This window comes from Sebastes umbrosus, chromosome 4 (assembly GCF_015220745.1).
Source record: "Sebastes umbrosus isolate fSebUmb1 chromosome 4, fSebUmb1.pri, whole genome shotgun sequence".
In the NCBI taxonomy this organism is placed as follows: Eukaryota; Metazoa; Chordata; class Actinopteri; order Perciformes; family Sebastidae; genus Sebastes; species Sebastes umbrosus.
In genome coordinates, this window is record NC_051272.1 from 10,003,123 (window position 1) to 10,030,804 (window position 27,682).

A 27,682-nucleotide genomic window follows, 5' to 3' on the forward strand; every position below is an offset into this window, starting at 1 on the left:
ACAGAAAGGATTTAGAAAGCCTCAATAAGACTTTTATTTACTATTTAATGAACCTATTGTTGCTAATGGCTTCTGCTGCTGCCACTTTTTCCACTACAGTTACTTATATTACTATTATCACTACAACAATTACACCACCGACACAATAAAAACAAGAATAAATAATCTTAAAAAGAAGAAGAAACACAGAGAACTCATTTGGCTCACACATTAAGTAATAAATAAAGTTCTTAAGAAGTACTCAGATCTTTTACTTAAGGAAAAGTAGCAATGCTGCTCTGATATATGTAAAAGTCCTACATTCAAAATAAAATTAAGTAAAAGTTCAAAAGTATTAACAAAAAAGTACTCATTATGCAAAATGGCCCATTTCAGAATATTACACATTATATTATTGGTAGTTTAATCTATAATAATATCTCATAAATTATTAGTTGATTATATTCTGTATTAATAATCTGAATCTGGAAAGTAACTAAATTCATTTTCAAATAATTGTAGTGGAGTAAAAAGTACAATATTTACCTCTGAGTAAAAAATGGAAATACTCACGTAAAGTACAAGTACCTCAAAATTGAACTTAAGTGCAGTACTATACTTGAGTAAATGTATTTAGTTACGTTCCACCACTTGTTAGTGTATAATATAGTAATAATATAAAAAGACAGAATAAATATGTAAATATATACAGTGAAATCTGAGAGTGTAATTGCATCGAAGGACGACACAAATCAACTTAAACATTTAGAGGTGACTTTTGACAGTGAAGGGTCTGAGCTGTATACAGAGACTGTATCACCAAACGATGTCCTGGTCTCTACTGCCAGAACAAGCCCTCCCAAAAACCACCGATCAATACCACCTCATTACTAATTATCCAATACAACTAGCGTGAAAATCAAAGTTGACCTCCTCCCGCTGTCACTGGGATTTTATTTGGGTCACTGGAGTTCTATTCTTGTCCCTCTGTCATTTTCTAACACATCTTTCATGATCCAATTGTCTCTGATTCATTTAGACGTGATTTAATGAGCATTAACCTGGGATTCCTTCATACTCGGGCTCACACTGACTACGTTTACATGCACACTCATATACCGAACATGACGATATTGTGAATTTGATATGGGTCATGTTAACAGCATATTCCTTTTGGATATTCTGAATTAGTTCTTATTCTGATTAAAACATGTGGGATATGCTGATATTATTCAGGATCTAGGAGCATTCTTTGGACATGTATACAGCTCATTCACAATATGCATTTTTACGTTTGTGACACACGGTCTCTTGCCTGTTTACGTCCAAGCTCTGTGCATTGTACACAAACCAACTAGCCAACAGTTTGCAGAGATGAATGCCCAAAAGAAAAGACCATATTTCTGGTCGGAAGGAGAAACACACCTACTTTTAAACATTATGAAAGACTTGGATATCTACAGGTTTTTGGATAAGTGCAAATATCACAACGCCGACCTTTTCAAGAAGGTGGTTGAAGGAATGAAAGAGGGAGGCTGTGTTCGCATGGTACAACAAGTCCACCACTGGTTATGTTAATCTGAGGCTGCATGTAAACGGGAATATTGGTGGAATATTCATTTTCATTAGCCATGTAAACAGTTTAATAGGAATATTGTCTTTTATCAGAATAAGGGCAAAAAAACTGAATATTTTGTGCATGTAAACGTAGTCGCTGGGGTCTAGAACCAGGCAGGTGAGAATTCTCAATACTCGATTCTGATTGGTCAATCACAGCGTTCTACGGTCTGTTATTTCTTTATAGCAGACTGTTGCCATGAATAACAGACCATTGCTATGGATGCAGTTCTGATGTCGGACTCTGGTGGACCGTTTTTGTGTCAAGTTATTGATTTCTTAAGTAGGTAGCAGTGTAATAAGTGGGATAATGTACAGCTAGCAGGTCATTGTTGTGAAATAAACCCCTTCAGGGCGATGCTGCACCCCGACGCGGAGTGGGTGGACCCTCTTCAATGGTGCATTCAGGGACAGTCAGATGTTTGTGAGCTGCTGTCGTTGAAAAAGCTAAGTCAGACAAGAATCGACAAAACTGGATTTTATCAAAATGATAAAACAAATTTGTTTCTTCCGATGAAAAGGTTGCTGGTTATCAGGCAGCTCTTGAACGTAGAATGTCACAGGGACCCTGAACGCACGAACAGGTCAACTTTTCAAAACAGCCATGACAACCTGGCACTTGCAGACTGTGATATAATATATGGGATGCGTACCTGGTGTGAGGACCTCCTCGGTGCCGGTGTAGGAGGAGAACACCTGACCCATGAACTGCTCCTGCTGCTCCCTGTAGTTGTTCTGCAGGTAGTCCATCAGCATCACATATCCGGCCTGCTCCATCGTCATCACCTCGCAGAACATCTCCAGCTGCAACATAACAAAACAGCGTCAGCACCGTCAGCTCCACCATGATGCTCCTGCAGTCACTCTGATGGTGGTTGTGCTTGGCAGAAAATACGGCAAAAAGTGTCCAACCCAATTTTTTCAGAATCCAGAGTAACATCTTCAAATGTCTTGTTCAAAACCCAAAGATTTACCAAAGTTTGCAGCGATATAAAACAGAGAAAAGCGGCAAATCCTCACATTAGAGAAGCTGCAACCAGAGAATGTTCAGAGTTTTTGATTGATAAATAAATAAAGCAATTAATTGGTTATTGTTGTCAAATAATTTTCTGTAAATGGATTAATGTACTAATCATGTCCAGCACTAAATCAATTAGTTCTCTAATCTGCAACAACAAACTGACAAGTAATTTAACTCAAACACAAATGTTTGAATACTATTTGAACTCATATTAATCTGTTTATCCAATACAAACACACAAATACACAATAGAAGAATGAAGTGCAAATCATCCACAACACACAGCTGCAGCTCTCTGAGCAGTTTGGAAGTGAAGGAGTTGTGAATCATGTTGGAATGGCCCTTTCAACTCAGTACCTGCTCAGGTGAGTCACTTCCCTCTGGTAACGCTCAGCGTCTGACTCACACAGAGTCAACACTGCAGCTCAGACTAGCTCAGAGCCCATTAACGCCGTTTGCGGTTGTTAAACTCGACCTGAGCTGGAATGTAGACCAGCTGAGACACGTCACACCTGGAAACCCTGGAAGACATGCAGCGGCCAGTGTACAAGGTGCAACAGGATAATGCACATGAGTTGTAGTTTTGTTGCCTAAACCTAAAAAAAGTTGTAGTTTTTTTGCCTAAACCTAAAGAAGTTGTAGTTTTGTTGTCTAAACCTAAAGAAGTTGTAGTTTTGTTGCCTAAACCTAAAGAAGTTGTAGTTCTGTTGTCTAAACCTAAAGAAGTTGTAGTTTTTGAATGCCTAAACCTAAAGAAGCCTTTTTGTTTGTGTTCAAAAAGTGACGTTTCATTCAGTTTTACAACATGTTAGAACGTGTTGCTTTTAAGTTTCACTTTTCCTTTTCCAACGTAGTAGGTTTAGTAGGCCCCTATTGACCCACATCTATGGTGCTTATAGAGACTGATAACGCCTATTTAATGGCCTGATAACAGTTGAATCTGGTGAATGAGGGTGGTGTCTGCATAGATTGAGGGTCCTCACAAGTATAGAGGTACAAATGTGTGTGTGTGTGTGTGTGTGTGTGTGAGGCCTCCTGCCTTATGACAGCTGTGTGTTAAGAGTGAATGAGTGAAAGAGTCTGGTGGGAGATGACGTCTGAGCCTCAGCAGGCGTCACACTAGAACTTTTCTATTGAAAACCTTTTGTGTGTGCTTTCACATGTTTGTGCAAGCATATGGCTGAGCGTGTGTGTGTGTGTGTGTGTGTGTCTGTGTGTGTGTGACTGACTGCCCAAGGCCAAGTGTGATTGACAGCCATACAGAAGTGGTCATTACATCAAACAAATATTGGCTCACAAAAGATCTTTACGGTATTTAAGCTGACACACACACTCACACTCACACTCACACATACACACACACACACCCATCGTGTGTGTTTTCCGAGCTCTGGTATGATAATTCCTCCTTTCAGCTTCTTAAACATGTTTTTCTAAAACGTTGTTTACGGACATTTCTTCTGTAATTGTGTCGCTTTGTGTCTTTTCATCTTGAACAAAAGCCCCAGAGCTGACGTCTGGTTCTTAAAGGACCACACTGATGGTTAAACTCAGTCACTCAGTATGTCTGCACTTGATCTTCTGCAGGCAATCCAGAAAGCTGTTGCTAGACTACTCACTAGGTCAAATAGACGGTCTCACATTACCCCCAAACTCAGATCTCTTCACTGGCTGCCTGTAGCTTATAGGATCAACTTTAAAACTCTCACTTAGAGAGCATTGCACGGTCAAACTCCCACATACTGTATGTGGCTGAACTACTTCACTCTTTTAAGCTTTGTTTATACTCAACGTGATACTGTGGCGCGGGCCTCCGTAGATGGCGCACCCTACGAGCATGCACAGAGGCGTTTATGCTCAGCGCGATGTTTGTCGCAGTATGCTCCAAAACACCAGGAAGCGTAAAAGCAAAATATTCTGTGGAAAAGCAAGAAGTGCAACAGAATTTGTCTCCATATACAACTGAAACACTGACTGAATGAGTTCATGTCTACTTTTTTTTTTAATTAAAATGCAAATTGGACAAAGTGAATATGTATAAGAAATCCACTTTTGACTGCTTCTTTCTAAAATACTGGTATCCCATCCCTCACCTGTTCGTCAGAGATGGCCACGGTGTTCTTGAAGACGATCCACTCGACGGTGTCGCTGCACGGCGGCGTGGTCAGAGAGCCGTTGTAGATGAAGTATTTCTCTGTGGAGCTCGGCAGGAGGTCTCGCGGGGCGAAGGGTAAAACCTCGGCGCTCTTTCCTGGACGGCAGACGAGACAGCTTAAATAAACACAACAGAAGAAGAGGCAAGAGAGGGGGCAGAAGAAGAAGAAGAAACCAACGTACCATATCTGCTCACGCTGTTGATGCTGTCTATGATGGCAACGTAGTTCACGTTTTCTTCAATGCTCGTCTGTGAAGAGAAAACCAACATGATGATCTCATATTCAGTCTCACTTTTTATCGATGAATGGAAACTGTTCATAATTAAACAGCCTGCAGACTTCAACACAGACCAGGGGCCAGTTGGCCATTACACTAAATGGCCCATTTCAGAATGTATATTATATAATAATACTGGATTATTATTATTATTGATGCATTAATATGTTCATCACTTTAATGTTCAATTTTCAATTTATTCTAATACTATGGATATTTATCTTTACATAATGATATAAAGAAAAAATAAGATGTAGTACTTGAGTATTTACACCACTGTATTTATACCTTACTTACCATTTGAACTGTTCAGCCATCTGCTCGCTTGCTAACTCGTTTTTATGCACTCTCAATCGCACCAACTTGAAATGTTACAGCTGACTCAATATGTGGACATTTTTTCTGATTAGTTGAGCTACTGTACAATCTTTCCAACTACTCCACTGCAACAATCCAAGTACCCCTGGTTACGACAACCACTGAGTAAGATCAAGCTGCAGTTATTGTGGTTGTAGTAAAACGCTGTGTGGTCATGTGGATTCCTTGATGTTGTCTCTAATGGCACAATAACAGGCTGGAAGTAAAGATTCGTGGGAACAGTTAACAGACTTTGATGACAGGTCCAAAACACCAGAGTGGGCGTTAATCACCTAAACCAGTCTGACAGCTAGAACGCTATCTTCAGTCTACACACAGAACTATCATTAAGAGGTAACGTTTAAAGACTGTAATATCTGGATGGCCGCAGGGAGTGTTCAGTGGAATAATGCTGCAACTTTTTTAGAGTTTGCATTATAGACTGTATATAAAAGGGGACGTAGTCACCGTGACATCACCCATTGGTTTGTGGACTACGGTTTTGAAGCCTCGAGTTCAGCATTTTGGCTGTTGCCATCTTGGTTTGGAACCAGAGGTGACACAAGACGGTGGAGCTAGGTACAACCGAACGATGAGTAAGACATTTTGAGGCAAAAAAATGTTACAAGTAACTTTCATGAACTGAAAACCAGTGAGCTACCTCCGGAGTCTGAAAAGTGAAACCAATGCTGAAGTGCCTTAAACTGTCATTCTTTCTAATAGCCAGCAGGAGGCGACTCCTCTGGTTGCTAAAAGAAGTCTGATTGTATAGAAGTCTATGAGAAAACGAGCCTACTTCTCACTTGATTTATTACCTCAGTAAACATTGTAAACAGAAGTTTATGGTCTCAATCGCTAGTTTCAAGTCTTCAATACAGCGTGATGTTCATTTAGTAAATTATGGTCCCATTTAGAGTCAAATAGACCATAAAGCAGGGGATGCTTTAGGGCGTGGCTACCTTGTGATTGAGAGGTCGCTACCACGGCGTTGTCTGGTCTGGGAGTTGTCCGTGTTTTCGTCTTACAACTTTGACCCTTTCACAGTGTGTTTTAAATTCATGAAAGTTAATATTAACATTTTGGTCGCCGGAAAATATCTTATTCAGTGTTCGGTAGCTTTACTATTGTGTCACTTCTGGTTGCAAAAAAAACAGATGGCGACGGCCCAAATGCCCAACTCAAGGCTTGAAAACGGCAGCCCACGAACCAACGGGTGACATCACGGTGACTACGTCCACTTCTTATATACAGTCTATGCTAAGTCTTAGGTTTAGCAACCTGTCAATCACAAGGTAGCCACGCCCTAAAGCATCCCCTGCTTTATGGTCTATTTGACTCTAAATGGGACCATAATTTACTAAATGAACATCACGCTGTATTGAAGACTTGAAACTAGCGATTGAGACCATAAACTTCTGTTTACAATGTTTACTGAGGTAATAAATCAAGTGAGAAGTAGGCTCATTTTCTCATAGACTTCTATACAATCATCCCTTGCTTTATGGTCTATTTGACTCTAAATTGGACCATAATTTACTAAATGATCATCATGCTGTATTGAAGAAGACTTGAAATTATTGAGGACATAAACTCATGTTTACAATGTTTACTGAGGCAATAAATCAAGTGTTGTAATGTTTTTTTGCCTCCTCCCTAGTGTTTTGCAACTTATATATCGAAGTATGGACAACTGAAGCTCATCAAGTTGTTCTATTATTAATATAAGTAAAGACTGACCTGAAGTACAGGTCACATCAGGCCAGATTCAAACGGACTTTCAGGTTATATAACATTCACCTTCTCCAACAAAGCCACCAGACTCCCCTCAACAAGAATTTCGGAGACTTAAAACAGTTTGAAAGCTGGTGGGAGGTTGGCAGAGCACAAAAACAAAATTTACTAGCTTTTTTGTGTTGTTTGGTAGTTACCCCACCCTGCTCTCCACCCAACCTGCAGCACACAACACACAGAGAGCCTGCAGCTTCACATCAGACGTTTTTCTGAGCTTCGTTCCAACATGGCCTCTGTCGGTTCGAACACGCCAACCCGGCCGGAGGCAACACGACTGCACAAAGGCACCGAACACGAAAACACAGGCAAGAGCTCGGCAATGATCCTCAGCCAAGATATGAATCAAACTGTTCACAACACGGTGCACTCACTGAGGTATTACCACAGCACACTGGTGATACCACTGAAACACTTTGATTCATTCCCTCAGTCTGATTTCTCTCCGTCTTGAACTAAAAGTCACCCATAAAGTCATTCTGTGTTTAAAAGCTGCCAACTGTGAGAATTTCAGATAAGCTGCTCAAATCATTTGTGAAATGAGCACTAACTCAAACTCCTATGTTGTGTACAAGAATAGTGCTTTTCAGACCATGCTGTCAAGCCCCCCATCAGGATGTGGAACATCCAAACCGTTAGCCCGGAGCTGGCTGCTGTAAACCCACACAGAAGGGCTAACTCTGACTTTTCAGGGCAAAATCAAAATGTTTGGAAAAAAGCTTAGAAGCATTTCACTCTCGGGTCAAATCTCAACAAATTGTACGCTATTCAGAGGAAATTAATCCTGGGCTTAATGTATTGTAAGCCCTGAGTGAAAGCAAAGAGTGTAGAAGCAAAGAGGCGAAACTCTGGTGATCTTTTTGACAACAGCCGCTAGATGGCGCTGAGGTAGTGCTGCCGCCATTTTGGACTGAAAATGCCAAAATGGCAATGCCAATGCCAATTCCCCTGCCTCTCAGTGGCTCTCAACATGGCGACGGCTGAGCCAGCGGCTCACAGCTAATTGTGCCAACAGCGCTAACAGTGCAAACAACAGCGAAGCACAGTATTTTTACACCGTGGTATTACTGGTATCTCCACCATAAATAACAATATAAGTTATACTTTTATATTTGAATTCTATTCTAATTAAAATATTTGATTATCTGTTCAATGTGTGTTTAGCGTGACGGAGCTACAACTTTACATTTCGTTGTGCAACCTTGTGATGTAAAATGACAAATAAATGAACCTTGTAATAAACAGTTTAGTCAATAGTGACTTAAGTTTAGCTAAAAGTTATTTTTATGTTTAAAAGTTTAGTCATTCTTAATTAATGATTTAATTAAGCTGGCAAAGCTGTTTTTAGGTTAGTTTAGTTTATAGGTCAAATAGTAGTTAAGTTTATCTGTTTAGACAGTTTGGTTTTGTTTAGCTAATAAATCAAATTAGCAGCGAAACATTCTGGTTCACGCCTCAAGATTTCACAGTGTTAGTTTCTTTACTTTCCACAACAAACTATTTCCTCTGTTCAAATGTCCTGATTTGAATGGGTTATTTGCATTTTAATGCAGACTTTACTTTTTCAGTAGACAGACACCCAGCCTGTCTGTTTATCTCAGTGTTATCAGAGTACACGATCATCTGCCTTGTAAAGCATGCACACCTCAAACAGCACGGCGAGCGCTGTGATTCTGCCTCCGGCCTTGATGGTTTCATCTAAAGAGTCAAAGCGTTGCGTCTCATAACAGTAGATCTGCATCTGTGGGAGGAAACAGAAATATGTTAAGTCCAGTGAGGTGTCACAAGAGCTACACGGTGCTTTGTTGCAGGTCTGTAAAAGCACCAGATCTTTTAGTAGGCTAACAGAGGGGGACAAAAGGAAAGAAAACACCAGTGTTTGGTGTGTTTTGTTGCCACTGTCCTTGTGAAAGTGAAAGTTAATGAAAATGGTAACAGTATGTATAAATACTGGCAAAAAAAATTAACCGTTATATTTTAGCTCCCCACTTTTATGCAACTGGCCATGAAACATGCAGGCCATTCTTGGGCGCAACATTTGTCACGCCTCACCTCCAGTGGGTATTTGACTCCATCCAGACTGTGCTCGGAGCCCTCTGAGGAGGCGTTGCAGCGCCCCCAGTGGAAGGTGATACGTCCCACCTTGACCTTTGCCCTGAGACCGCCTCCGCTGACGTAGAACTCTCCATCCACATCAATCGCCACTGAAAACAGAAAAGACATGAAGAAATAAATGTTCATCCTTTTTTTTTTTTCATTCATTATCTGTTATTGCTTATCCCATTCAGGGTCGCGAGGGAGCTGGAGCCGATCCCAGCTGACATTGGGCGAAGGCGGGGTATACCCCTGGACAGGTCGCCAGACTATCACAGGGCTGACACATAGAGACAGACAACCATTCACACTCACATTTACACTTACGGGCAATTTAGAGTCAACAATTAACCTAACCTGCATGTCTATGGACTGAGGGAGGAAACCTGAGAACCCGGAGAAAACCCACGCTAACGCTAACACGACAGTGCTAACCACTGCACCACCATGCAGCCCAGAGAAATAAATGTATGACACTAAATGTGGTGTACTTTATTTAATTAAATCTAGGGCTGTCAATCGATTCAAATATTTAATCACAATTAATTGCATGATTGTCTATAGTTAATCATGATTAATCTGACATTTATTATCTGTTCAAAATGTACCGTAAAGGGAGATTTGTCTAGTATTGAATACTCTTATCAACATGGGAGTGGATAATATGCTGCTTTATGCAAATGTATGTATATATTTATTATTGTAAATCAATTAACAACACAAAACAATGACAAATATTGTCCAGAAACCCTCACAGGTACTGCATTTAGCATAAAAAATATGCTCAAATCATAACATGGCAAACTGCAGCCCAACAGGCAACAACAGCTGTCAGTGTGTCACTGTGCTGACTTGACTATGACTTGCCCCAAACTGCATGTGATCATCATAAAGTGGGCATGTCTGTAAAGGGGAGACTCGTGGGTACCAATAGAACCCATTTTCATTCACATATCTGGAGGTCAGAGGTCAAGGGTACCCTTTGAAAATGGCCATGACAGTTTTTCCTCGCCAAAATTTAGCGCAAGTTTGGAGCGTTATTTAGCCTCCTTCGCGACAAGCTAGTATGACATGGTTAGTACCAATAGATTCATTAGTTTTTTTAGTTTCATATGATGCCAGTATCTTCAAAGTTAGCGTGAACACGTTATTATTGCGTTAACTTTGACAGCCCGAGTTAAATCATCATGTGTGAAATCTGTCTACTGCTTTTAAAGCTTTGAAGACAACACAGCTTGACCTCTCGCTGAAATAATGGATTATAAATGTACAGAAGATCAAAAAGATGAGACAATACTCCACTAACACCTTTATTTTATTAGACCATCAAACAATGATTCAATCAACAAGGGGATCTTCTTCAGGTCGGTCTTTGTTTGACCTGACAAAAGGTTCCCTCGAGGGGTCGAAACGCTCTTTGATGGTCTAATAAAGGTGAAGCATTACTCAGTCCTTTCATCTTCTGTACTATAATGTACATCTCAATCCACCACCTTAAAAACAGAAAGAGCATGTGACTATTGTTTTGCACAGATAATACATATTTTTCATGTGAACGCAGTGAGGAAGAAACATCGATCTGCTGAATACTCGCGTTGCTTTTTTTTTTTTTTATTATTTCCACCACTTTGATCCGCCTCATTCATGTCCTCTTTGTTGTCTGTGTGTTATATTGTGTTTTCTTTTAGCCACGTCTAAAATCTAATTTCCCTTCGAGGGAGGGCAAATATTGACTCAACTTGTAGCTGATTCATTCCTGTTGAAAAGTGCCCCGTATCAAAAGGCATGAACCGACACATACGCTCTATCCATCACCTCTTTCTCTAAAATCTTCCATTTATGGCTCCCCTCACAGCCCCGCAGCTTTCAAAGAGAAGGTTCAGCCTGCGCCTTGAACCTACACTGGGCCCATTTGTGGGCTGATAAAAACAGGTTTAAGTACTGTCGGCCTGAATCGTGCTCAGATTGTCCACCAAACATCTCCATTAATAAAAGCCTTTGGTGCAGCTGGCGGCCGAACAACAACCGCAACAGAGTGCTTCTTATTTCGCTGAGAGTCCCGTTGCTAAGAAGCACTGGACTCGTCTGTTTGGAGCTTTTCGAAAGGCGAGGCGGGATCCCTCTTGTCTACAATTTCACTTAACAATTACCTTGAATGCACACTGTAGGTTATTGTGTGTCACACCACTTAGAGGGAGAGGAAATATATAAAAGGCTCTCAATCCTGTCAAATGAGAAACTGGTAACTGTATCCTTTACAATAGGACACCACTGTATGAAGAAAGGCCCCTTCGCTCAGTATCTATCTGGGAGAAACTGTCATTAGAAAAACAGAAGGTCGACACTTAAGGAGGGGAGGGAAGGAGGGAGGAAGGAAATGAGGAAACATTTTTTAAGCTGACCTAGTCACTTAACAAAAACAGCTTTAGGAAGGGCTGGAGATATTTAAATTAATTTAATAATTTTAGGCTTCATGGATATAGAGTGATCCAGTGATGACATATTTTTGTAGGCCAACCAGGAAGTTAGCATCGCCCTGGTTCCCTCCACTAAAAGCCAGTGGGATTGTTCAATTGGGTTTTGGATTAAAATTGAACAATTTAATCATGATTAAATATTTGTATCGATTGACGGCCCTGATATATACAGTATAATATAAAAATACTGCTGTTTTAAAGATAGTCCACAGACCCTTTTGCTCTTGAAAACAGCGACCACAGTCCTGTCTTCAAACCAGCAGGTGATGGTTCTTACCCGTCTTGCCATCGTTATGGATGGTCGTCCTGTCGGTGGTCAGGCTCTCCCAGCCATCAAACCTCAGCTTCTGGTACTGCAGCTTCACCTGAGCCAGGTTCTCCTCGATGTTGATGGGAGACTGCTTGGCGTTGCTGCAGGACGGAAATTTCTTGGCCCAGTTGTTCTGATTTAAAGTTCCTGGAGGGCAGACAGAATCACAAGGACACGTTAATGTACCATCCAGGTGCATCACTTAGCTTCAGAAAAACCACCTGTGGAGTCAGAAAATCAAACCTAGAAGACAAAAGTTCAACATATAGATGTTTTGAAGCAGTCGACTCTCAAACTCTCACATGTTGGATTTTCCTAAAAGCACTTGAACGAACAAGAACGAGTTTTGACAACAGCTTTCTGCTCACAGCTGCGTCACCATATGATGACAAAACTGTAGTCAAACAAGAAAAAACATCAGTATGGTCCTTCTTGCATACTAACTGCCAAAATAGTTCAATCGCACACGTCACTGAGTTTCTTAACTCTCTGTGACCCTTGACCTTGTTTTTAGGTCTCCAAATTCTCACAACCCCCAACAATCACAGAGCTGTCATGGTGTCAGTGTGTCAAGTTGGTTAAGGTGTAATTATATATTCTATTTTCTAGAACAGGGGTTCTCAAACGTTTTGGGGCCATGGACCCCTTAAAGGGAAGAACATTCTCCAAGGACCCCTCACAATCGTAACACAGATGAAGCATAATGCTTACTACCATTTTTACTCTTAGATGCCATTGAAACTATTTGTTTTCTAAAACATTTCAACCTAAATACTTCAGACCTGTTGTAGATAGTGATAGTGATAAACAGAAACACATTTCAATCCAAATCATAAAATAATAATCTGATATTCAGGGTGCTTTGTTATCAGATGTTGCTTTAGCTCGGCCGGATTCATGGCTTCGTTCGCTGAAGACACATGATGGATTTTGGTCTCCCGTCGCTGACGCTCGATATAACTATTTGAGCTTAGCGTCACTTGGCGATGTGGACTGACTCAAATAGTTCTCGCCGGCTAGCTAGCTGGCTAATAAGCTAAGCTTAGCAGCAGCAGGAACAGTTCGTTGCTCTCTGAGTGAAGTGAGTGATTCACGACAGATTGATTCCCACTGTGAGAATCACTGGTCTAGAACAAGGAGGAAACCCCAAATGTATGAAATATGGACATTTTGTATAATCAGATCCTCCAAAAGCAAAAGAAAGCTAATTAATTCATCTCATTATTCAGTGTTAAACCGAGTCCAAAATGCAGTGGATACAGAACTCACTGTACTCCTGCTTCATTCTGAGGTTCATGTCAACCAGCAACAGTGAACACAACAGTCTTTGGTCCACTCTATATACAGATACAGATATAGAGTAAACACTGTTTAAATCTGTTTAAATCACAGCATCATGGATGCACATGTGTGTTACTGATGTTGACGAACACATCTGGACGGGTGTTTTCCAGCGTAACAGGCTGGAGGATGATCAGTCAGTCACGAACACTCGGCGGTGCATGCATCGTCTCTGGCACACGGTCTTCATCACTCTGTACTGTGTTTTACTGAACATCCAACTGGTCAACGCTCTGAGACCCACAGTAGACTGATTTGAGTGAATCAAACTGAAACTGAAACTGCAGGTGTTGATGATATTCTCCCTTCATTAGTTGGACAAACTGATGAAGTGCAGACTTCTCTCTCTATCTAATGATGCAATGACTGCTCACAGGTGTGCAGCTCTGGGAGAGCTAACTATGAGCTAACAAGCTAATGAGCTAATAACTGCCAGCTGTTCTGCTGCACTCTGGCTTTAATATCAGCTCACATGTTTCTTTCTTACGGCTCTCACGAGGTCAAAGTCCAACATTTTTCAAAGTTCAAGCAGACGTTTTCTCAAACACAGCCGGCAGCCTTCTGCTAACAGAAGAAAGAGTTCAGCATCAGGTTTCCTCTCTGCTCTCAAACACAAAGAGCACGCTGACATGACGGAAGACATAAATACAGTATGGAAAGTGTTACAGCCAGCAATACAAATTATCCCTCACAGACGACTTCATTCATTCATGTGTTTGTCAGCTGCACCTCAAACTGAACCAAACTGATTTAATCCAGCAGCTCATATTTCACGTCGAACTAATATACAACCTCCAGCTTTTAGTTTCACATTTATTGCTGAATAAATCTGAGCAGCATGTGAGGTTCAGCTCATATATCCTGCTGCAGTGACTGCAGCATGTTGCATGTGGATTTGTTCACATCTGCTCAGAGTTACTGTCTTCACTCAGTGGACGACAACGTCTCGGAGACTGACGTTTAGAAGAAGCTGTTTTGATTGGGAATTTATCAATGTTCCCCTGCTCAATATCCTCTTAATATCACACTTTAAGGAGACTTTTCAAATGGTTTCATGTTCTCAGCAATGTTTTTTCCCTTAGTCAAATGTTCAGTGTATGTTTCCCCGGGTCAATATGTTGAAATCACCCACAGTTTACAGCCTACTGATGTTTTAAGGTCCGATCACACGGAGACGTGTAACTACAGGCTTAGCCGCTTGCCCCCTTGGCAAAAGGCGTCGGGCAAAACATCTGATGCACCTGTGGAGCGTGCAACGAACTGGCAACCATTTGTTGTGAAGTGAATGCAATGGAACGGGGGAGGGAGAGTGTGACATCTAATGGCTGAATGTTATCAATGTTATCAATTGTACCTTTAACCATAGTGTTGTCATATCATAACACAGATTTATGTTCCAACAGTGATTTATATCAGTTTTGGAAGGGTATCGATGGTACCGTCGTATCAGAAAACACGACCGAGACATTCAAATCAAAGTGCCGTTTCTCAAAAATAAAAGATAAACTGTCATTGGAATCCATCGTTCAGCCTCCACGTGATCCGCTGCTGAAGGTCTGACGGGTAAAAAGCACCGAAACACAACACACAACTTAACATGCAACCTGAGAGAAGGTGCAGCTCCGGCATCGTCAGCATGATTATTATCATTTGCTAATTAAAACCTGTTCCCAGCCAGATGTCAACAAGTACAAAAATATTTTCCACTGCATTACAATAAAGGTAAGGATGTCTTAATTATGGGTTGTGACTACAGTCGTTGAATCTTGGCATAGATAACTTTATTCAACACCAATAATCATCCTCAAACTGCCTACAACTGCTTTAATGCCTGATTATTATATATTATTCTGTCCTGTTTGTGACTGTTCACGCTTTATTCTCTTCTCACTGTAACTGTAAATCCTTTGTTGCTGTAAAAAAGCTTCTCTCAGACAACTTAACCTGAATAGTTCTGATTTTTAAGAGCATTTAAGAGCTTTTTAATTCAGATTCGTTCAACAGAAAACAAGCCAGATGTTCAGCGTGATGAACTGTCTCAGTAATCTTGCAGATGTTTCACCCTTTCTGTGCTAATTAAGTGTTGTAGTGTTGACTCAACCAGCTGGTGTGGTGTCTGTTAGCAGGTATATCAGCGGTCACGTGACTCTCTGTCCTCACTCTGATTGGCTGTTTAGAGCTTCTTCCACCAGAGGACAAAGAGCCCGAACCAGGTCAGACAGGCTTCTGGGTCAGGACGGATATTAGCATGTCAATGGAGAGCAAACACACTCAGACAGGCTGTAAACATACCCGACCTTAAACCACAGGGCGGGTAGCTTCATTTCAAAATGTGAAACCTTGACTAACTAACGTAGCAGTAAAGTTTAACCCTCTGAGACAGATAGCAGGTCAACAGCAGAAGTGGTGTACATCATCTGAAAGCTGGGAATCTGAAGATTAATTTGAGATGCAGCTCAGCACTGTGTCAAGTTGTTCTAGTCAAAAATTAGATATCAACATAAATGAATGAATTAAAATAAATTGTAAAAGTGTATAAGGGCTTAGAACATTATGATAGAAATATATGATGGTCATCCCCATGCTCTATTGTGTTTCATAAGTTGTTGCAGCAATTTTTGGGCCCATTTTCATTTACATATCTTGAGGTCAGAGGTCAAGGGACCCCTTTGAAAATGGCCATGCCAGTTTTTCTTCCTAAGCATGACCTTGGTTGGTACCAATGGATTCCTTAGTTTTTTTATCTTGACTCTAGCTTTAAAACTGAATCTGCTACAGCCTCTGAAAGACAGTAAAGTCGGTCGTGTCTCAGGGGCTTAAAGAAAAGAAAACAAGACAATAAAACAAGTAAAGGTTGTTGGATGAAAAGACATTTCCACTCAACTCAGTAGTGAGTCAAGGCATTTCTCAAATATTCCATTAACTATGAACAAGTTATAAAAGCCTCAAGGGAGATCCATACCACCTGGGTTTTCTGAAGCTTTTCTGAAGTGTTTCTGGAGCGGTTTGTTGTAGTGAAACTAAAATAACTACATGGTTGGTTGGTCAGGGGACCTCCATCATCATGGTTATAGTAATGACCACATGGTTAAGGTTAGGGAACCATCAGAAAACCAAATTGACAGAAACAGGAAACGACAGTGTTGGAAAGTAAAGCCACTTTCCCACTGGATAGAGAAACCCACCAAAACACCCACTAACATCTGGCTTTTGTCTTTAGTGTGAAAGGTTACAATCAGCATTCATTTCTAGGACAAATGACCCTGCAGTAGTCGCAGGTATTTATCTGCTCCAGCTCCGATCGGCAGTAATGGAAACACGACATGCTAATTATTTTTTTACCCCTTTTCCAATTATTATAATTTCTTAACGAATAAAACATAAAAATAAGCTGCTCTCCTCAAAGCCACCAGACTCCAGTCAGACAACAGTGACTTTTGTCTCGCTGGTCATTGAAAGACACTTCATTCAAACTCGACAGAAACAAAATAAAACTCCTTAAAACCGTCTTTGTTAGTCTTTCCACTTTTCCAACAATCGCCAACCCTCGTTTGGTTGAAATAAACCCTTAATTCACCGAGCTAGATGTGAAAACAAACCGCCGTTATATGCTCTCCTCAAAGCCACCAGACTCCATTGACAGGAACAGTAACTTTACCTCGTTGATCACTCTAAAACAAACCTCATTCAAGCTCAACAGAAACAAGTAACAAGTAACCACGATAAGATTATCACCATTAATTCATCCTTTATCTATCTCCGTAACGTTGATGTTAATTACTAAGGTTTAGAGATGTTGGTAGGTGTATTCTTGAACTTTGCACATCATCTCACCCTCAGACAGAAAGCAAATAAGTGTGTTTCACAAAATACTGAACTATTCTTTTAAGGTGTAAAAATAAAAACAAAAACAAGGACTAATAAAAGTCCAGGCGGCAGAATCACTAAATAAAAACTACACCTGTTTTCTTCGTGTATGCTTCTCAGGGATATTTATAACAGAGTAGATGTGGATAGAAAGGGTGGATACTTCAGAGGCACTTAGACATCACTTCTGGGATTATTTGGGGTATTAAAGTATTGTAGATGAAAACCACCCAACACTGTAAAACACTATAAAGCTTAAAAGGCATTAAAAGTGACTTCTAAGGGTCTAAAGGATGATTTCTCTCATAGTTTAATTTACTTTCTTCTTTATTGTATTTATTTAAAAGGATCATAAATGTATTTTTGCTGCTTGAACCTTAAATATTTACCTTTACTTTCCCTTGAAGCAGCCATAAAGTTAGAATTAGTTTCCACATTATGTCGCTCTAACACAAACAGTATACATTATCCTCTATCCTGTTGCTGCAGCTCTTCATTTGAGCTATATGATGTTTACACTGAGTGAAATATCAAAACCCAAGACTGTTCTTTTATGGCTGCTGTATTCAATTTAATGGAAATATTGTAGATATCCTTTTATACACAATTCCCCAAAATTCAGCCTGACATGTTTGTTATCTTTGGAAACTTTGGGATCTCCACGATTGGACGAATATATCGGGGAACATTGAGGGTTGTTAGGGCAATTTTTTGGGTTGATGTTTGTCATTTTATTTTGCTAATTTAATGGTCTGCCTCCAAAGAATGAGAGCCGTTCATCCGTAGCTCATCATGCAGAGAGAGAGACAGCGGAGTAAAACAACGTTTAGAGCCGGTATATTCTCAGATCCAGCTCTGTGAATTAAAGGTTTATTTTGACCAAACCAGAGTTGGTGATTGTTGGAAAGAATACAAAGACAGTTTTGGTGGGTTTTATTTTCTTTCTGACGAGTTTGAATGTAGTTTGTTTTACGATGCTCCGCCGCTAGAACAGCGATAACCGTCAGTTGTTAGGTTGACTGTGGCCGATTGGAAAATTGTAATATATCGCCCAACTCTAAACAGCGGTCTCCTGGGTGAAAGTCCTGTTTGTTTAACCCGTCTAAACTCAAAGCGGACTTTCTCATTCTGTATACTACGTCAGTTGCTCTGACCACCTAATAATGAGGTGGATGGGTTTACTTTACTTAGTTGAAAGCCCGGTGCATCTCATACAGACGCTAAAGGGCGCCTCAGTGCATCAGTATCAGACGCCACGGGCACTGACCAAGCAGCGCTATTTGACGAGATGGGAGTGAGAACGGGTTGCACTAACATGAAAAAGAACAAAAAGCGAAAAGATAAACCTCAAGTGCTTCAACACCCAGAGAGGGGACATGACTGCAAACACAACTTACCACATCCTCATTTTATCTGTTACACATTCAACTACCAGAAGAATTCACTTGTGAATTTTCCACTCACTCTTGATGTTTGTCATCAACCTGGTTCAGCTTTAGAATGTACAAATTGTTAAATCTTGAGTCAGAATGTATTCCTTGAGGACCATTGATTTTTACCCATGGTAGAAGCATGGCTGCATGGATGACAATGTCAGTCTGTCACTCGATCGGTCCTCCACTTTGGACCAAGACTGGAATATCTCAACAACTTTTGATTGAATGATTGATTATTTCATTGCCATGCAAGTTTGTACAGATATTCATGTTCCCAATAGGATGAATCCCACTGACTTTGGTGATGCCACTGACTTGCTAGTGTCCCCATGAGGTTCATATTTATATGTCTTTCTTTTTTGTGTGTGCAATTTCTCAAAAACTACTGAATGGATTTCCATGATATTTTGTACATGTATTCATAGTGCCCAGAAGATGAAACCTTGTGATTTTGGTGATTTTGATCCCCTGACATTTTCTCTTGCGAAATGTTGTTTGACATTTTATGGATCTGACTGAAATATCTGTTGGATGAATTTCCATTAAATGTGGTTCAGACATCCACGTCCCCCTCAAGATGAATTGTCAAACTGTTGTTGACCCATTCATTTTTCATTTAGCGCCATCATCAGGTCAACGAAACTAATAACATTCCCATCATCCTCAGCTGTACTTTGATAATTAGCAAATGTATGGCTTATTTAACAAAAGCAGGGAGCGTAGAGTAGCTACAACAAGGAGTACATAAACATCCTCTCCTCCAGAAATTCCATTTGAAATCACTTCAATCACCATCTTTTCTGTTAAACGGTTAAATGTGCAGTGTTTAACCAACATGAATGCAGATTAAAGAACACAACATTAAAAGATACGCAGCTGGGAACTCATGAATTATTTACGCTGGGATTGGCTGTCAGAATCATATCAGCACAACATGTCCCTCTTTACATTAATAATGTATATAATATGTAATGTTTGGAGCTAAATCTCTCACATAGAACCAAATGATGCTCAGAGAGGAAACTGACACACTGTTTTAACTCGTTCTTGTTCAAATGCCTCTTCTGATCCAGAAAGATCAAATAAATGCTTTCTCTGTGTGTGTGTGTGTGTGTGTGTGTGTGTGTGTGTGTGTGTATGAGTTTCTATTCACATGTAAATCCTAAAATGAGACATCAGAAAGTGGCTAAAATTGGATTCATGTGATTCTGCAGAGAAGGACGGCATCGTTTTCCTGAATTATATTTTCAAATACCGCAGTAGGAACGTGTGGCTTGCTAGATACAGTCAGTGCAATGGCACTGTATGTGAATACAGCTCGCCGCCGGGTGACGTTATGAACCCAGACATGATCGCGTTTGGTTTTCTGACATATCTGGGACTCCCACAACATGTACAAAGCAGCAACAGTGGTTATTTCTTCCATGGTTGATGGCGGAAAGAAAAGTTGTTTGTATCTATGGAGACAAGCTCATTCTCCTCTCCGGTGCGTCTAGAGCGAATGAACACAAATAATACCGGCGGTCCAACCAATGGGAGTAAAGTGAGGCAAAAATTGGTTTCACTCTCAGTCCGAACACAGCTTAACATACCATAGAACTACATTCTAGCCTTCCTTTCACTCAACACCAGAAGTGTGTTTGTGTTACAAAAGCTAAAATAAGCAAAGTGTCACTCAGGAAAGCATCAAAATAAACACAGAGCCTTTAAAACTCCCCAACCTGCTGACTGACAGGATGTTATTCCAGTCCAGTTCACACGCAGGTGAACTACACGCACAGTAACAAGTAATCTCTTGCTGCCAGAGCATTTTATAGTTTTAACATTTACATTTTTTACATGAACTGCTCCTGTGTGACTCACCTGCGTACGACCAGTCGATGCCTTCTGAGAACTTGCGTTGATTCCTGTACGCGTATCCTCCGGCTGCAAGAGAGAGAAAGAGATGGTCATTTATATGCATTATTAATGACAGATTATATGTTGTTCTGGATATATATCTAAATTAATTTATCTGCTGAATCCTGTTTCATAACTGGTTTACAGCTGCAACAACAAAAGATTGATTTTTTTTAAATATCATTGTCAATATATGTAGATTATTATGTACTTCCAAAGTCTATAAAGGCTATTATTTAGCCCTTTTTTAATCTTTGTCTCTATAAAAACAGATAACAGTTATGAAATATGAAGAACTTGAAATGAACTCCACAGATTGCAGCTTTGGGTGCTTTAAGGTCGTAAAAAGTTTTACAGACGACAGCAAAACAAAAACGATCTCCATCCAAACGGGCATTTTAGGGTCGTCTCAGAATTAATCTCCGTCCATACTACCACGCCTGAAAACGAATATCACATGACCATTCACGTACACTGGGCATGCACGTGCCGGTGTAAACAGGAAGCAGCGCAGTTGGTTGTTCAGTTGTAGAAAATACAACGAAGGAAGAACAGTGAAAAGAAAGACCAGAGATTTCTTTGCTTGGACCGACGCCGAGGTGGAGCCATTACTGAAAGTAACACAGATTTTACACATTTGTTAAGATTTGAATCTCATTAGTATGGGCCAGACTTAAGGGCGTATTTACTTGCCTGACAGGTGCAGTAATCTGTCACACTACGTAGGCTCCACCTTTATGGCCATGTTTGTATATTTTGCCTCAAAATGACCAAATAACCAAAACAGTGGAGAGCAATCAGCCCGAACTCACAGACACTGCAACCATTTTCCTGCACAATCAAGAAGACCGATGGCTTATCCGCATCATACACCTCCCTCATCAACCTCCCCACCTAACAACCTTCCTCTCGACCTTCCTGACTAACTCGGTTCACTCAGTGATGTATATAATGAGATCCTGCGCGGCGTGATGTCGGGAGGTGACTTATTAACCCAAGCGGCTGTCCGGGCATCTGTCACATTAATGAAGTGGAGTCGGCGCCCTGAGGAGCCGTTAGAGAACAACACCTCATTACCATAACAGAGCGCCGACGGCCCGGCTGAGAAACAAAGAGCAGAGGTCACATTACGCGAAGAGGAAATAAAGCAACGTGATGAGGTGTGTGTTTACAAGCAGTCACAATACGGAGAAAAATGTTGGGAATTCATCGATGCAATTGGTGTAAAAACATGCACTTATATTTTATTACAATAGCGAAAGCCTTACGTTTCTACTCATAATCCTTTATGTTTCGGCGCCTGCCCAATAATTTACTGGATTATGTTCTAACAAATCACACTGTAGTTTTCTTCAGGCATCAGATCATACTGGATGAAGTTTTTTTCAAACTTACCAGCATCTTCCTACATTGAATTCTATGAGAAGCTGCTAAAGTTCATAAAAGGCATCCGCCATCAAAAAACAATGCAAAAACTTGTCTTTCTTATTTCTTGGCAGAGTAGAGTGAAAACCTGAGAAGGGTTCTCAGGAACGTTGTGAGTCATTTTAAAGCTTTTTTCCTGAGACAGCCAGTTACACGGAAGGGCATACCGGGTCACTTTGCCTCTGATCCACAGCCATTCCTACAACTAGAAACAAGTAAAGTCATGTTTTCAAAATTTTGGCATCAACTTGGTACCAAAGTTTCGGTTCTCGTTACATCCCTACAACTTTTCACATATTCAATATCCCAGAGACCTGTAGACAGACTTTGATGTATAAAATCAGTGGAGTTCCCCTTTAATGTCACAGCATAAAATGATATTTTAGACAAAGGGTTCTTCCAACTTTGTACCAATAGTTTTTGTTCATCCCTTTCCTGTTTCAACATGACAATACCTCCGGGCACAAAGACAGCTCCATACAGAATAATGTTTTCCCAGTTTCGTGTGGAAGAACTTGACTAGTCTGCACAGAACTCTGACCTCAACCCCATCCTACGCCTTTAGGATGAACTAGATCACCGACTATGAGCCAGATCAGATCACCAACGCCAGTGTTGGACCCATCAGCGTAACATAATTGTGATTGGCCACAGTGCAAATTTTTTTCTTGGGCCCTCGCCCCAAACACAAGCGCACACTCGTGCACACACACATGCAGGTACACACGCAACCACACCAGACAATTGCAAAGCAGACAATTGCAAGGCAGACAATTGCTATGCTACCATTGAACTCCAATCCTGTAAACCAGCCTCAGATCAGCACCACGGACAGCAGCTAAACGCCAAATGTATCAACGCTAACTTAACAGCCTACCCTGGACTCAGCAGACGAATGTTATCACAGACACAAATTTCAGTAGGTGCACATTTTCCAACATATGAGACATAACAATTACAGTGCTATAGATTATAATCCCTGATGCCACTCCATAATAACAAAAAGAAACCAGTGCTCACCCATTACAAGTTTATCCTACAGGTCTTGTGCTCCGCAAAGTCATTAACAACACAGCTTAAGAACCATGTCCTTTTTTATTGGAATATCTGGCTGTGAGCGACGTAGCGTGACGCAGCGCGAAGTGGCACGCCGTTTGAGCTGGACTTTTGTCAGACGCCCAGTTGTTTCTATTTATTCCCGTCGCTCACCTTAAAATCGCCTCAATGGACGAGCAATGGCTGATTGGTGACGTTAAAATGAGGAGTTATCTGTACGATACCTCCTCATTTCACTACAGAAACCTTACTAAGGTGGCAGCTAGAGGGAAGGAGATTGCCTGAAAGTTTCCTACTGCTGGTGGCTATATTGTATCTTATTTCCAGTAAATATCAATATAATATTAAACTTGTTATCTGTTTAAAAAGAACAAACGAAGGAAGATAAGTGGTAACGTCTTCAGTCTGATCTCGAGCTCACAGCTAATAGGTGTCCACATACAGTATATATACGGAGTGAGAGCAAAAGCAGCAACAAACAAACACTGCATGCTTCTGAATCCTGTATGGAGATTCTTTCATCTTTCATGTCCATCATAATTTGAATATCATGAACCCTCCACACTGTTGTCAGTGTTACAAACTTCAAACCAAGAAATCCCTCTGAGTGTTCAGAGCCTCCTTTCCAAATTAAATTTCATGAGCCGACCCGTTTGTGGTCGGTTCGGTATTAGTCTGCAGTAAATTAGGAGATGAGGTCTCCTGCGGTGCGGTGTTTATTCCCCCTGAGCTCTAAATGATAGCGGTCTAATCCAGGATTACATGTTTGACAGTCTGCAGAAGGAAGAGGTCGCCTGCAGGGCAGCACCTTCGGTTCGTTCAGCATGAAGACGTTCATACGGAAAGTACAGTTCTCACGTAAAGCAGGTGTTTTCCAGGCAGGCTGCCATTAATCAGACTGCTTTAAGAGTAGCTGCATTAGATTAAGTGTCTATGAGTAAAGAGGAGATCACGTTGAAAGTTTGGATCAGATTGGGCTTTAAAACTTCCTGCAGCGTGGATTTTACTGGACAGAAGAACTGCAGAGGGAGCAGATGGAGCGACTTTCTACAATCAGGATAAATGTCTTTTATCTAACTAAGAAATAAGACAATATGGCCTGTATGTAGAATGAATCTCTAAATAAACCAATTATGAGTTCAACTGCATGTGCATGTTTAATACGGTGCCAAAACAAACAAAACAATCCTGGAATATTAACATTGAAGATCAGATTATATAGATTATTTAGATTGAAGATTGTTTTAAATGGTTTAAGATCGGCTTCTTTTGGAGTTTTAAAATAAAATTTGATTAAATAAAATGATTTAACTGCCCGTTATATTGTGTTTGAGATCAGAGCTCAGTTTCCCAAAAGCATCTAAAAGGATAAAATGATCTTAGTCCTGCTGTAGGTCTACGGGCTGAGATCATCTTTAAGACGCTTTTAGGAAACAGTGGAGAGGATCTGCATCTGACTTTTATTTCAGTAGTAAAATAATTAGGGCAGTCAATCGATCAAAATATTTAGATCGCAATAACTCGCATGATTGTCCACCTGTTGCTCAGCTCACCCCGTTTGGTCTGATGGGACCATAAGTGAGTTCAGACTGAGAAAACATTCTGCAGAGAATAAAGCTGGGCTTGTTCTTCTGGTCCAGTGGATCACCACAGTATGGTCCAGTCAGCCTTCTCATTTAAGTTCAGTGTAGAGAGTTTAATCCCTAAATCTAAAGAGGGCTGAAATGTAAAAACACGATTGAGATCCAGCAGAGAAGACTCCAACCTGAATGTTTCTGAGGAATAAAAGAGTGACACCAAAGCACCACAGTGGAACTAAACCTCCTGATGAGGCAGAAACTTGCTCCCTACCCATGAATCATTGCATGACCATACATAGAGAATGCCTGTGATTTACCGCAGCACATTCCAGCTGTGTTACAGCTCCCGCCGGCCGGCTGCAGCTCGTTTCCTTCAAAAGGCAGCAATAAAGAAACGATTAGGAAGAAGAGACATCGGTGTTTCTTGTCCTGATGTTTTCTTAGTGGTCGCCTTGCTCTGGTGGCGTTATTCACTCTGCTGCATTTCACTTAATCACTGACCTCCAACACTCAGACTGTGGCAGGGTCACGACCTCTAGTTTAACGGTTCAGAGGTGAGAAGTTCAAGTAACAAGAAGCAGCTTTTATGTGGTGAGGATTTTTCTACATCGTTATCACCTCTGGAGGTTTTCCTCTCAGTCCGTCCAACACTTTAATCCAGAGACAAATATCTCAACTGCTACTGCAAAGATTAAAACTAGGGCTAAACGCTCAAATCATAACATGGCAAACTGCAGCCTAACAGCAACAACTGCTGTCAGTGTGCTGACTTGACTATGACTTGCCCCAAACTGCATGTGATTATCAAAAAGTGGGCATGTCTGTAAAGGGGAGACTCGTGGGTACCCATAGAACCCATTTTCATTCACATAGCTTGAGGTCAGAGGTCAAGGGACCCCTTTGAAAATGGCCATGACAGTTTTTCCTCACCAAAATTTAGTGTAAATTTGGAGCGTTATTTAACCTCCTTCATGACAAGCTAGTGTGACATGGTTACAACCCACTTCAACCCTCCAAAAGATCGATTGCGTAAACATGTTAAAGAAATTACTGGCGTTAAAACAAATTAGCATTAATGCGTTATTATCGTGTTAACTTTGACAGTCGTAATTGAAATTAAATTTATATTCATCATCTACAAAGAATGATCACTGAGGATTTTGGTGACGTTTCTTCTGGCACCACCATCAGGACAAAACTTCTTCTTTTACACAAAATATAGTTTTTTAAGGCTTGGGTGGATATGAAACTGATTGAATCATCAGTACAAAAGAACAGTTATGTTAGAAAGTATCTGTTTCTTACAAAAAAGGTGAGGTTGAACTCGGATACAGCGGTGCTTTGAGCTAAATGCTATCAGAAGCAGTTGTTCCCATCAGAGAGTTTAGAAGCAAAGAGACGAAACTCTGGTGCTTTTTTGACAACAGCTGCTAGATAGAACTGCCGCCATTTTGGACTGAAAACACCAACGAGTCTGATGCCATGGATGTATAAAGAGACATCTGTAAATCAGAGGATAATTCTTTTTTTAGGTAAATCAACTTCCCAGTACGAACACTTAAATAGCCCTCATTTAAATCATGATGTCCTAAAAGTAGTAAAACTCACTATTAGCTGAATCCAGAGTTATTTTCCTCGGCGTAATGAACATGCATCAGACCCACAGGACTGCACCGCCCTGCACGTCTAAACTTTTTTGCCTGGCCGCTACCCAGAGAAGCATAAAGTGAGCGATGATACATACACTTATACATAAATTAGTTGTTGAGATATTTCACTGGACAGACAGACTGACATTGACATAGACTGACAGTATGGCTAAAAACTGAAGGCTAAAGCTTGTGGACATAAAGACTTTAGACAAGCAGTTTCTCCCTCTGTGACCTCGGAGCAGTCAGGTGCGTCAGGACAGACAGACAGGAAGCTGTTAAGGTGGAACTGGAACCCAGACAGTGTAAACAGTAGCTCTGACATGAAACACCTGTCTGCTCCCTGAACAGCACATCAGCAACAGTCTATTACAGTCTGTGTGTGTGTGTTTACACTCTTTGCATGAATGTGTGTGCGTGGCAACTTTACAAGGAATGTCTGTATGATAGTGTGTAGTTTTAGTGCTTTTGTATCATCAAGATTAACGTCTGAGTTCATCTTTCTCCTCCACGCTCCGGCTGTCGTCCACCTCGAGTTACACAGCTTTAAGAGTCAGAGAGGTGGAGCCATCTGAACGCTTCAGGGGAGACACTACAGGTGAATATACTGTAGGGTACAAATATTTAAGTTTAACTAATAGATATCACCATGAAACTTCCTCAGTTGATTACTGACATTAAGACAATTATTTTTTGTATTACAAGTTTTCTTAAATGTTATGTTTAAATATGCAAAGGAGGCATTATCTAATGCTAACCTTTGGTGAATTTGGGAGAAATCTACAGGCGTAAATAGACAAAGTAGTAAAATAAACACCTGAATGTGTATTTTGGATGTTTTCTTTCTACTAGTCTGACAGAAGACAATAACCCCAAAACCTCAAAACTAACCAGTGCATGAAAAACTATATTTTTGCCTGGGTTGTCTTCCCTTCAGGTGACTTTTCGACTACCGAACTGTACGATGACTGAACCAGTGAAGCCTGGAGAAGCCCCGCAGCTTAACTCTGTTATAACCCCGTTTTGATCTGACATCAAAAAGACATTCAGGGGCTGAATTCATCAGATGATTCACTTTAGTTCAAAATCTACAAAACACTTGAAGTGTATGAATCACACATGATGTTTGTCAATTTAAAAGATAAGTTTGCAAGTCAACAACAATTTTTCAATTTGCCTTCCCTGCCGGAAGACAGAAAAGTACAAATGCCTAAACATGTTGTGAAATCACATTAGTGCATAATATCATAACCCTTTGTGTCGATATAATCAAATGAGGTCAAACAAGTCAATGAAGGCAACGGAGTAAACTAATATAGCGTGTTCTCCTGTCAGGTTTTATCGTGTCACTTT

General features: G+C 40.6%; 1 protein-coding gene across 7 annotated transcripts in view; it reads right to left on the reverse strand.

The window, feature by feature from the left end:
- ptprz1a (protein tyrosine phosphatase receptor type Z1a) overlaps positions 1 to 27,682 on the reverse strand; it is a 92,947-nt gene that overhangs the window by 37,756 nt on the left and 27,509 nt on the right. For all 7 annotated transcript variants that reach the window (XM_037767388.1, XM_037767387.1, XM_037767391.1 and 4 more), the window contains exons 2-8: positions 20,584 to 20,646; positions 12,044 to 12,223; positions 9,248 to 9,399; positions 8,841 to 8,936; positions 4,955 to 5,021; positions 4,711 to 4,868; positions 2,250 to 2,400 (exon numbers count right to left, since the gene is read on the reverse strand). In XM_037767388.1, coding sequence (XP_037623316.1) covers positions 2,250 to 2,400; positions 4,711 to 4,868; positions 4,955 to 5,021; positions 8,841 to 8,936; positions 9,248 to 9,399; positions 12,044 to 12,223; positions 20,584 to 20,646 — 867 coding nt within the window. The remainder of the gene's footprint in view (positions 1 to 2,249; positions 2,401 to 4,710; positions 4,869 to 4,954; positions 5,022 to 8,840; positions 8,937 to 9,247; positions 9,400 to 12,043; positions 12,224 to 20,583; positions 20,647 to 27,682) is intronic.